Source organism: Marmota monax, unplaced genomic scaffold, assembly GCF_021218885.2.
Source record: "Marmota monax isolate L192 unplaced genomic scaffold, Marmota_monax_Labrador192_F-V1.1 WCK01_AAM20220418_F8-fsc00066, whole genome shotgun sequence".
Classification (NCBI taxonomy): domain Eukaryota; kingdom Metazoa; phylum Chordata; class Mammalia; order Rodentia; family Sciuridae; genus Marmota; species Marmota monax.
This window is the reverse complement of record NW_026692805.1, coordinates 7605279-7617679: the sequence shown is the minus strand read 5'-3', so window position 1 is coordinate 7617679 and position 12401 is coordinate 7605279. Positions and strand designations below refer to the sequence as shown.

Sequence of the window (12401 nt, the reverse complement as noted above, 5' to 3'; positions counted from 1 at the left end):
AGATTTGTTGAACATGGTACTAGTTGAACATGGGTTGTCTTGGGTTCTTGGAATAGGTTTGATTTTCTAAGGCAGAGAAAGAATATTCTTCATCTACTTTGGCCATAGTTGTGTATCTTGTTTGTCCCTTCTCCACTATGCTGTTTTCCCATGGGGACCACAGAGCAGGAGAGTATGTGGGCTTTCATGGTGTCTTTTTCACCTTTAATGTCCAATTCTCTGTTTTCTCAATTGATATTTTGCCAGATTATGAAAAACCAAAAAGGATTTTGTGTTGTCCTCAGCACAATTTAGGCCAACTGTGATGCTTTTGTTTATGAGAGAGAGCTACTTTCTGAATTGTTTTTATCTGATTTTCTTTCTGGTTTGGTCTTCACTATTATTTCAGAACCTGTCTTATATTGTCATCAATGGGTCTAGGCCACTCCTTTTGTTCCCTCTGTGACAGTAAATTCAGGAATTTCTAAATATATCATAAAAAATACATTTGAGAATCACTTCTTTTTGCATGACAGTTGCTTGAGACTGAATGTAAGGGGCATAGTCAAAGACTTCAGGCGTAATTGGCTGTGTGCTTAGATTTGAAGGAAGTGTACTTTTGTGTGGACAAGAATGTCTTTCTCTTGTACATATTATTGTCTCCTCTTTTGTATCTTTGGTGCTGAAGGTGATTTAAGATGTTTGATCAAGCATTCCTTTTGTCATACTTGGATGTAATTCTCTTGTGACCAAGAATGATGTCAGGCATGTTCTGGTTTGGTGGTGACCTTGTGCAGTGTCTTCCACTGCTTGTTTTTGTGCTTGGTGAAAGAAGGATTGAATTGAGTGGCAATTAAACACACTCTGAAGAGCATGTGCATTTGTATTGGGGTCCAGACATGGCAAAAAGTTGTGATGGAGATCATCGTCTACTGCTTGTGGGTGTTTGTCAGAGTCCAGCCTCCTCCGGGAAGTCTGGCTGCTTCTTTAGAAGACTGTTAAGAGGTATGTGTGTGAGCAGTGGTTTCCAAGTGTTGGGGAAAAGCTCAAGCAGAGGTATTTTGATCATCCCCCTCCCCAATAGCTTTTTAACCTATAAACTGATGTAGTTTTGGTAACTCATGTATTAATAAAATTACCCCAGTGTTAAAAACAAAACAAAAAGGAAAAAAAAAATTAGCCCACCAGACATATATATTGAAATTTCCAAAATGTGTTGTAATAAATTTTGCTTTTGAAATAGACGAATGGCAGAACTTTCAGGTAAGGAGCATGTCTTTTTTTTTTTTGAGAGAGAGAGAGAAATTTTTTTAAAAAAATATTTATTTTTTAGTTTTCGGCGGACACAACATCTTTGTTTGTATGTGGTGCTGAGGATCGAACTCGGGCCGCACACATGCCAGGCGAGTGCGCTACTGCTTGAGCCACATCCCCAGCCCAGGAGCATGTCTTAATTTGAAGAATTTACAGTTTTCTACTTTTGTGAATCTTATTTTTTTATTCCATATATAAATCATAATTTTGCTTATTTTGTCATCGTTCATTAAAAAAAAAAGTGTCCAACAATGTGATGGTAGGAGGAACCCTTACTATAGGTGGAAAACATCTCTCTATGCATACTCTAAAAAGCTTAGTAGATTCTGTCCCTACTTATTGATATTGCTAATGTGGATGGATGAAAGCCCTCTGTTGTTTGTATGCTGAGGACAGTCAGAGTCTGTACAATTTGTAGAAGAGAATGCAGAACTTTATTTTTTTTTTTAAGTTACTGGAAATTTAACCCTGGGGCTTTACCGTTGAGCCGTATCTCCAGCCTTTTTCTCTAAGTTGCTGAGGCTGGCCTTGAACTTGCAGTTCTCCTGCCTCAGCCTCTCAAGTCACTAGGATCACAGGCATGTGCAGATGTGCCTGGCTAGAACATATTTTTTTGTATCTCAAATAAGGATTATTAAAATGAATTTATTGGGGGATGATGAAATGAATTCTAAGAACCTTAATAAATGACTCTGTTAAGGAATGGATTGCTGCATAAATGATAGTGAGGTTTAACTGTTTAGAGTTGACACTCCTGTTAATTTCTTTGAAAGCTCTCTTTTTCTACTTTTTAGTGCCTTCCTCAGAACTGTCAAGCTGTAAAATAAAGCAAAACACATGCCTTGAATGAGGGAGGACTTCTGGTTACAAATGTATATGTGTTCACATTTATGTAATGCAAGTAAATTCTGTGTTTAATGTAAAGCAGTTATAACCCAAATAACTAAGGTGTCCTCATTTTAGTTAAATGGATTATTTTAGTTGTTACTAAACATGTGAAATCAATTTGCATGTGAAAAAGCCATGGATGCACTGCTAAACGGGGCTCCCAGAGAAGTGTATAATTTCTGTTAGGATGTGGCATCACACGCTTGTTGTTTTGAAATATAAAATGATGGTAGAAATCACATGCATCAGATTGTAATCTGCCTTAGAATGTTTTAGTATAAATAATTTACACCAAGTGTGTTTTCTTTATGCAAGTTCTGGCCACATTTCTATAAATTTCTATGAATTATGATGTCTGCCTAGGATGTTACTTAAGACCAGCACATTATCTTTTGCTGTTTAGGTAGATCAGGCATGGTCTAACATCATGGACTCTCTATGCCTTGTTTTCCCTTAAATGAAGTAAATGCAAACATCTTTATATTTTGGTTTTGGGAAAATGTACATTTTAAAGCAACAGTGTTTTCTGCAGGCATGTCTTATCATGAACCCTCCCTATTTACAGAAAACACTATAGGGGAATACTTAGAACATGTGTTTTTTTGTTTTCTTAATCAAAAGGAATAATTTATTTATGTATACATATACAGTCTCTTGCCGCCTGATGAATATTTGAGATTAAATAGACAAAAACCTAGTTTCAGCTAGGTGTTATGGGGGCCTGTCAATCCTAGATGCTTGGAAGGCTGAGGCAGGAGGATCAAAAATCGAAGGGCAGCCTCAGCAACTTAGGAAGACCCTGTCTCAAAATGAGAATGAAAAACAGCTTGCGTGTAGCTCAGAGGTAAAGTGTCCCTGAGTTCCATCCCCAGCACCCCACCAAAATAAGATAAAATAAAATAAAACCTAGCTTCAATGTTGAATCAAAGCTAAGTGTTGGCAGGGCTTGGTGGTGTAATCCTGTAATCCCAGCAGTTTGGGAAGCTGAGGTAGAAGGATTGCAAGTTCAAAGCCAGCCTAAGCAATTTAGTGAGGCCCTAAACAACTTAGCAAGATACTGTCTTCAAATAAAATATAAGAAGGGATGGGGATGTGGCTCAGTGGTTAAGTATCCCTGGGCTCAATTCCTGGTACCAAAACAAAACAAAACAAAACAAAAAACCAAACCAAAACAAAAACCTAAATGTCAACCCTTTCTTGAAAAAGATTGAGAATTTTTAAAACCAGAGTGCTTCAATAATAACAGTTAAGACAATGTATATAATAATGTGCTTGGAAAGATTATAACACTAGTTATTTTTCAGTTAACTCAGCCAGTTTAATAAACACCTGTTACATACTAGGCATGGTGTGAAATGCTGCTATACAAAGTCAAATAAAAGTACATGTGGTCCCTGTTTTCTTGGGCATGGTTATCTATTGGGAAAGGAAGAATTGAACAGTTACAAAAATTAAAAGCATAATTACAATCAGACAATGATTTTGAACAAAAGGAATGGTTCTATGAAAGATTTAGCAAAGTACCCTGACCAAACACAGGTTAAAGCAAGGTTGGCCTTTGGGGTAGGGTGGAGGAATGATCAAGTGGCAAGTGGACATGTTAAGGATAGGTGAGTGGAGATGTATGGAGTGTCATGTGATCAGATTAACTTTTTTCTTTTTTGGGGGGGTGGTATTGGGGATTGAACCCAGGGCTGTGTGCATGCGAGGCAAGCATTCTACCAACTGAGCTATATCCCTATAGCTATATCAGATTAACATTTGAGAAACACGTTCCTAGCAGCACTGTGAAGAATGAGTTACAGTGGATGGGGAGGCGAGAGGCCATGGAGGTTGGATTGTGGGGTTAAGTTGACCATGTTGGGGTGGGAGGTTAGGGTTAAGTGTTAATTTTAATGAGTTTGAATGCCTTGGGAGTGTCAGATGTGGACTGAAGCATAGATAATTTAGAGAATCAGATGCAAATCTATTAAAACAGCATAAACACACAGTCTAATTTTAGTAGAAATAATTATGTGTGAAAAAGTTTGAAGGGACAGAACAAAAAATATCAGTAGTGGTCTTCTCTGAGGGTAGGATATATGAGTAACTGAGGATTTTTTCTTTTACTTCTAATTTAAAAAAAATAAATAATTTTGCTTCTGCCTAATCCCAATATGAAGAAAGCATTAGACAATTCTAAATATAGCTTATAATAGAAACTTTAAAAATTTTAACTTTAGTATGAATTGGCATAGGGAAGGAATGATTTTAAAAGTTTGATAACTTGGCATTGAGATAATTTGTATAAATAGACTTCAGTAACTAGATGACTTAATTAATTTCCTCTAAGTGAATTTATTATTTTAGTGAGACTCTAAAGAAGAGAATATTTAAATTAACTGTGAAGTGGAACATTGAATAGCTAATTAATTTAAAAAATATTATTTCCCAACATTTAAACATTTATGGGTACTGGTTTGCCCACAGTTCTTTGTTTTGTGCAGGTGGTAGTGGTAGAGAATCTGGTAGGAGGCCAAGTGGTAAGAAGGGTACCAAGATCCCTCATAAGCAGTATGGGCTCTGCAGTTGGGCACATTCTGTGCAGTATCGACTGGCCCTGAGCCTACCTAGGAAAGTGGTAAGCGTTGCTTGTCCAGGATGCCCAGTCAGTCAGGAGAAGTAAGGGACAGAGTCTCTATTGCATTTTCAGTTATATTAATCATATGTGTGGTAACTTGGTTTGCTGCACTTGGCTTTGGTGTTGCTTCATAAGCCATGAGCTTCTTGTGCAGTGGAATCTGGAGCCTCACTGTCTGCATTTGAATTCTGGTTCCATGACTTCTTTACTTAATGAGCCTGGGAAGATAACTGAACCTCTCTAGCCTTAATTTTCCTGTATGTAAATGGGAAATGATTGTACCTACCTTGTGAGGTTGTTTTAAATTGAAGATTAATCCTGTTAATGTTTTAGCATTGTCTCTGCAAAATTAAGGGCCCAGTAAAGATTAATTGCTGTTGTCATTGGCAGTCACTGTCACTGCCACTGTCATCACCAGTGTCAGATGAGGATATTCGTTCCTGGAATACCAACTTGTAAGACATTGAAAAGCAGCAAATAAATGACTAAACCAGATTATCTAAGGTATTTGTCTTACGTAGGTAATCGGTTTCATTTGCTTATTTTTACATTTCTGTCAATTTGAAAGGAGCTTGTCTTACAATTGGTGCTCAGCAATAGTTGTTGGAAGAAATACCTCATTTATTTTTTTCATTCTTAGAATTTGAGGGTTCCTAGTATTACCATCAGTATTTTTGTTTTTCTGAAACAGAAAAAAAGCAGAGCCAGACATGGTGGTTCATACTTTTATCCTAGCAACTCAGGAGGCGGAGGCAGGAGGATTGAAAGTTTCAGGCAAGCCTTAGTAACCTAGCAGGACCTTGTCTCAAAATAAAAATAGAAAAGGGCTGGAGGTATAGTTCAGTGGTGGAGTCCCCTGAGTTCAATTCTTAGTAATAAACAAACAAATTAAAAAAAAAAAAGAGTGCCTAGTTTTATATTTTGAGTATTTGGGAACTACACAAAGAATATATCATAATCTCCCAGTATCCCTACTTCCTCAAAAGCCATAGTAACATCCCACTCCCACCCCACCCCACCCCACCGAGAGAGAGAGAGAGAGAGAGAGAGAGAGAGAGAGAGAGAGAGAGAGAGAGATGGGGGGAGGGAGGGGAGGGAGGAGGATGAATGAATGTTAATTTCTTCTTCTCCTTCTCCTTAGGTACTGGGGATGAATTCAGAGGCACCTGACCACTGAGCCACATCCCCAGCCCTATTTTATGTTTTATTTAGAGACAGGGTCTCACTGAGTTGCTTAACATCTTGCTTTTGCTGAGGCTGAAGCTGGCTTTGAACTTGTGATCCTCCTTTCTCAGCGTCCTGAGCCACTACTGCTATAGATGTGTGCCACTGCACCCAGTTCTTCTTCTTAATAAACATTTTCTGGACAATTCAGGGGAACTAATTTTAAGTTATAAACAAGATCACAGTATTCACAAAAGAATAGAAAGCATAGTACCATGTAACAGATTTTTCCTCCCTTCTTGGATTTTACAGAAAAAGAAGAGGAAAATTAGAACTTGGACCCTTTGGTTCTACTTTAAATGCAGAATAAGTCAACTTATAAGTAAGAAATGTTTTGACATCATGTGCTACCCCCTGTAGTAGATTATGCTAATACCTTGTATTAAGGAAATACAGATTGTAGTGACCCCATCTAAAAAAATGTGTTTCCCAGGTTTTCAGATTTATTTCCACTTCTTTGGGTTTCTTCCTGGCCCTAAATAATAAACATTCTAATTATTGAGTAAGGTTGGAGAAAGAAGCTAGCTTGGCTAGTAAAAAACTGTATTTTTATCTATATATTTATATGTCTTCTTATGACATTTGTTAAAATGTCAAGAGCTTAATGTCATGTATAATTGTATGACAAGTTATATTTACTGGTACCTATTGTTCATGTTACTAAACTTACAGAGTTTGAGCAAAGGTTAAGCAGGGCTTCCAAATTTGGTCTTTCCTTCTATCCTTCCAACATTCACTTAATAAAAACTTACTCAGTCCTTTGAGAAATAGTGAGAGGTGCTGAGGATGAGCTAGTGAGCATCATCAGGGTATTTTCTGATTCACAGAGTTTCTTGTAGGAACACATACTAGGAATGAAGTGAGAGTGGGATATGATAGACGATAGAGGGGCAGGTGACACTTTGTGGTGGTTGGAAAGGACCTGTCACAGGAGTAGACAGGTGGGCTGGAGTTTGGAATGGAAGGAGCCAGATCTGGTAACAGCTGGGGCAGAGCACTATGGGCAGAGGGAACAGCAGGTGTGAAACCCTGAAGTGGAAGAAGGGTTGAAGTGTTTATGGGTCACAAGGAAATCATTGTGACTGGATGCAGTGAGCAATGGGAGAGGGGAAGGAGGCGGGGTGGAGAGTAGGCAGAATTTACAGTAGGGAAGACATCAGAGGCTATTCTGAGGATTTTGAGATTTTTATAGTAAATTCAATAAAAAGCCACCGAGCCATCAAACTGTGGGGTGATATCATCAATGGCATTTTCAGAAGCTTATTGTGAGATGATGGGCAAGAGAGGGGAACAAGACTTGACCAGAGTAGAGTTTGGGGAAGAATGTGTGAAGTTGAGATATGTTTTGAATTGAAATATCAAGAATTTCAGACTGTGAGGAATGAGAGAAGTCAAGGGATTATAGATGACTTTTTCGAGTCTGAAGCAGAAGAAATGGAGAAGGGAATTTAGAGGTTCCATTGACTTGGATGAAGAAAATTGAAGGAGGGGAGAAAGGATTCAAAGTCAGGTCAAGCCTTCTATTGGTACATTTAGCTGGTTTTGAAATACGGATGAGACATCTGATGGAGATGTCAAGTGGGTAATTGGACATATGAATCTGATGACCAAGGGAGAGATTAGAGCTGGAGACAAGAGTTTGGAAATCACAACCATATAAAATACATGGTATTTATAGGCATGTGACAAATAGCATTTCCAGGTGGCAAAAAAATTGCAGCCATTCTAATCTAATAATCTTTTTTGGTTCTTCTGATGGTCCATGTATAATTGTACATGTATAATTGTATGACAATTATAGCCCTTGACTGTGAAGGAAATATGCATGAATACATTTTAATTAGGAAATATAGATAAAATGTTCTCCTATTATAAAATATATGAATGAGAGTAAGATGAATCTAGACTTTTGGGAAACAAAACAAAACAAAAGAGCTGAATTTGAAATACTGTGAAGAAATAATTAAGAGAGGCTATGCCTCAGACTTGACAGTAGCAATGGTATTTGTAAACTATGTTCTGAAAATCACATTCAGTAAAGCCACTAGAAATTTATGACTTAAGAACCAGTTAATGTTAGAGTGGCAAGCATTTGACTAGCAGTCATGAAGAGTTCATTTAGTATATTAAAAGCACACTCAGTGTGTGTGTGTGTGTGTGTATACACATTCATACATACTTTTTTTGGGGGGGGAGGAGGGCACTGGGGATTGAACTCAAGGGTGCTTCACCACTGAGCCACATCCCAAGCCTTTTTTATTTTGAGATGGGGTCTCACTAAGTTGCGTAGGCCCTTGCTAAGTTAAAAGCACGTAGTTTAAATGTGGAAATTGACCTAGAGTGAGGGAGTCACAGAGTCCATAACCCTGTATTTCAGAATCCTGAAGTTCTTTGTATCTCAGTGTGTCGCTTACCGCTTGACTTATTTTCTTACAAAACATTTCTAAGAGATACTTCCTTCCAAAGGGCCAGGCAGATGATGAACATCTATTCTCAGGCATTTGTTATTTAGCACTAATGTGCGGTGTCAGCGATATCTCAGTTGCCAGGAGCATGAGATATAAAGAAAATGCTGCTGCTATGGAATTGAAGCTGCATTTGCGTTTCCGTAGCAGCATCATTTTCTTTAACTTAGCTGGTGCCTGTTTATTGAGCATATATTCCGTTCCAAGCAGGCCTTGAGATACGGATGTGAATAGAGAACATTTACCTTTAGGGATTCATTGTAAAACAGGAAGATGATGTTACTGACAAAATATTTTCAGCTCCAACCATTTTGTCCCTTCATGATGTGGCTATGTCTTGCTTCTATTTTTTTTCATAGCATAATTTAATTCCAAGTGCTTTTAAAGCAAGAAATGTTCCATATTTAGGTGGGACTATTCAGTCTGGGAATATTAGGAGGTATGTTTTGGTCAGCTTTCAGAAGAAAAATTCTTTCTATTTACCACAGCCAGGTCTGCGATCCCTTCCTCCCAGAAAGGCAGTCTTAAATGTTCTGCCTTCAAAGAAAACAACTGACAACTGCATCTTTCACTACCTTTGTGAAAGGTTAGCTTTGTTTTCTTTTTCCAATCTGTGGCATAGCAATACTGTTCTTAAATACAATGCAAGAGAATTGCTCGGAAAAGTTGGCTTGTGTTTTGCATACTTCTATTCCATCTATTATTAGAATCAACAGACATAATATTACTCTGTCAAATTGCTGTGTTCCAAAAGCTTACTGTTTCTGTACTTCCTTGTAGACAGGGACCACACTTGGAGCAGTGCTGCAGTATATACCTCTTTGTTAAACACTGTCGTCTTTAAATATTCTATGTTTGTATTATCCATCAGTTTTGTATTTCTGGTACAAGCTAATGTTTGGTTATATAGTTTTTTTTAGTTATATAGCTTCTTTAATGATTGATATGTGTTTTAAAAATAATTGTATATCTCTTGTTGACGAATGAATATTCAGGATTAGTAGCTAAATTAAGAAAATGTTACCTTGAATGTATTTCCTTTCAATCTTTGGGTTAGACTTGAATGTCTCCTAAAGTATTGAGTTTTATGTGGCTGTATTATGAATAGAATTAATTGTATTGTGAATATTCATAAAATCCAATATTTTCTTGTGATGTATTTCTACATTTTCTTCTCTTTCTCCCCCTCACCCATCTGCCACCTTGGGACAATGTCTTGCTAAGCTGCTGAGATTGGTCTGGAACTTGTGATCTTCCTATCTTAGCCTTGTGAGTCACTGGGATGACTGGCATGGCCCACAGCTCCTGGCTTTCTCATGACTTTTAAATAAACAAAACCAAAACAAAACAAAGCAAAAAAAAAATTTTTTTTTTTTTTTTTGGTGGTGCTGGGATGGCACTCAGCCCTCATATGTGGGAGGCAAGCACTCTACCACTGAACTGTACTCCCAGCCTTCAAGTCTTATTTGTTGAATATTCTTCACACACTCATCATCAGTTCATCTAGACCTGAGATAAGATATTCTTGTTGCTTTTGGAAAGGGCATAACAACACCCTTCCTCCCATTTCTGGTACAGATGAAGGGTATCCTAGACTCCTAATGAATAATGCTTAGTACTTTGTGTTTTTCTGAGTAAAACCTGTGTGTTTGAGTATCTGATCATCCAATTTCTCATTCACTGGAGGAAGACAGTGTACACATAGCTAGGAAGATTGCAAGTTCGAAGCCAGCCCCAGCAATTTAGCAAGACCCTGTCTCAAAATAATAAACAAACAAGGAAGGACTGGGAAAGTAACTCAGTGGAAGAGGGCTCCTGGGATCCCTAGTACCCGCTCCCCGGCACCTCCCCTCAAAAATTGTACACAGAGCTTAACTAAATAGCCATGTTAAGAGGACTACTGTTTTCAAATAGTTGTGATTGGATCTATCTTGGAGCCTACTGGCCTGCTCTCTGTTTTGATAAGGAATGAGTTAAAGAAACCTCTTTGAACCTGACGTATTTATTCACACCCCACTGACTAGAAGGCGTGTTGCTACACCCTGTTTTACTCTTGACAAACTACTCCAGGCCTGTTTAACTGGTGAAGGTTGTTTTAATTTGGTGCCGAAGAGCCTGAACCTGGTCTCTGTAGAGAGCCTGGAGTTGATGTTGCCATATGCAAAGGCTATGTTGTCCATTTAGAATTACTTATGTGGAATGGGCTCTGTCTTCTATTTCCTGCCTATTCTTAAGTTGTTATCCTTATCTGAGGACTGGGCAAAACATAGGCTGTATAGTTTGAGGAGGGGATTATTTTACTTTGTAGTTAGTTTTGAAATCTGGGACATTGTGGATGTTGCCTTTCTGATGGGTCAAGATGGCAGACAGAGTGAAGAGGAAGCCTGCAGGAAGGTATTACTCTTTCTCTGGTGTCTCTAGGAAGGACTCCGTGAAGGCATTGAGGTTTTCAAGGTCCTTGAATCTCAAAAGAGCCACTTCAGAAATCAGCAAAAGGCAGGTTGGTACAGAAATTTCTGACCACTTTACATTTCCTTTAAAGTTCAATGTAATACTGTTCTTCATATTTATTATATAATACTCTTTTGAAAAAGTTTCTTGATTAATTTGAACATGTTAAGGCTTTAAAATCATTTTCTGCACCACTAATCTGTTTGTAGAAATTCATTATTCATTTGTGTGTATATTTAATCATTATCACAAGGATGTTACACATTTCTCAATATTAACATCTGTCATGTTAGAAGATTTTGATTACTAATATGCAATAATCTAATAAAACATGGTTTTAATGAAGAACTTTGTTATCTAGACTAAAAGGTTAAGCTTGACTTTTAGGCAGAAACAAAGTGTTAGAATAAAAGCAAATTAGTATTTATATACATTTAACAAGAATATTGTTCCCTAGGATTGGAGTTTATATTTCCTAAAGAATTCTTTGAGGCTATTGAGTGAAAATGGTAGAAAGTGAGTGTGGCTATGCTTTCTTGCTCTTTGCTTTATTTATGTGTAGAATATATAAATTTTAGGCTGTTCAGACAATCTAAAGTTTATCTTTTAAAAATTATATTTCTTTTCTTAATGTTAGTACTTTTGGAGATACTTTGTAGTTATTAAGCACAAATAGTAGGTTATAATAAAAATAATCTCACACACAAATGTGATTTTTTTCCCCCTCTTTAGTTTATTTTTGGGTAAGTGCCATGGTTTATGTATGCCCCCCAGTGGTCTTTTGATAGAATAGAATTGTGTTTTCAACATTATAGATAAATGATTCTGAATTGTCTTCTTCTAGTAATTAAAATTCAGCTCAAACAAGTGATATGGATTTTAGCTAGTTTATGAATGATATTTGTTTTGGGAATATCTATTTCTTAATGTTGTAGAGAAGTGGCCACAACATGACTACGTATCAATGCTACATTTATTTTGGTTCTTGAATGTCGGCTACATCTTCAGTAGTTTTAGTTTTCTCCCCCTCATTTTCCTTATTATCACAGAGAACCTTGACACGTTTATTGGAAATAAAGTCTGAGATAGGCTGAATCTCTGATCATTTTATAAATGATGTATTTCTTCTAGGAAAAATCACAACCATAATAGATGCTTGTTGCTTAAAATTTTTCAACAATCCTGATTTTATTTATTTTTTATTTTTATTTTTGGTACTGAGAATTTAACCCAGAAACAATTTACCATTGAACTACATCCCTAATCCTTTCTATTTTTTGAGACAGGACCTTACTCTTGAACTTTAGTCCTTCTGTCTCAGCCTCTGGAGCTGTTAGGATTGTAGGCATGTGCCACCATACCTGCCAGCAATTCTGATTTATTTCAGTGTGAAAATGTTGTGTTCAGATTAATGTAACTTGAGCAAAAGCATGTAGTAAAACCTGCTTTTATGAAATTCA

The 12401-nt window shown here is 37.2% G+C and overlaps 1 protein-coding gene across 23 annotated transcripts in view; it reads left to right on the top strand.

Annotated features, from left to right (window-relative positions):
* Pard3 (par-3 family cell polarity regulator) overlaps window positions 1–12401 on the top strand; it is a 667456-nt gene that overhangs the window by 117773 nt on the left and 537282 nt on the right. The window contains exon 1 of one of the 23 annotated variants that reach the window (XM_058580582.1): window positions 9886–10990. The exons of the other annotated variants lie outside the window; for them this stretch is intronic. Coding sequence (XP_058436565.1) covers window positions 10850–10990 — 141 coding nt within the window. The 5' untranslated portion in view covers window positions 9886–10849. Of the gene's footprint in view, window positions 1–9885; window positions 10991–12401 lie in introns of those variants that run through there. 23 annotated transcript variants of the gene reach the window in all.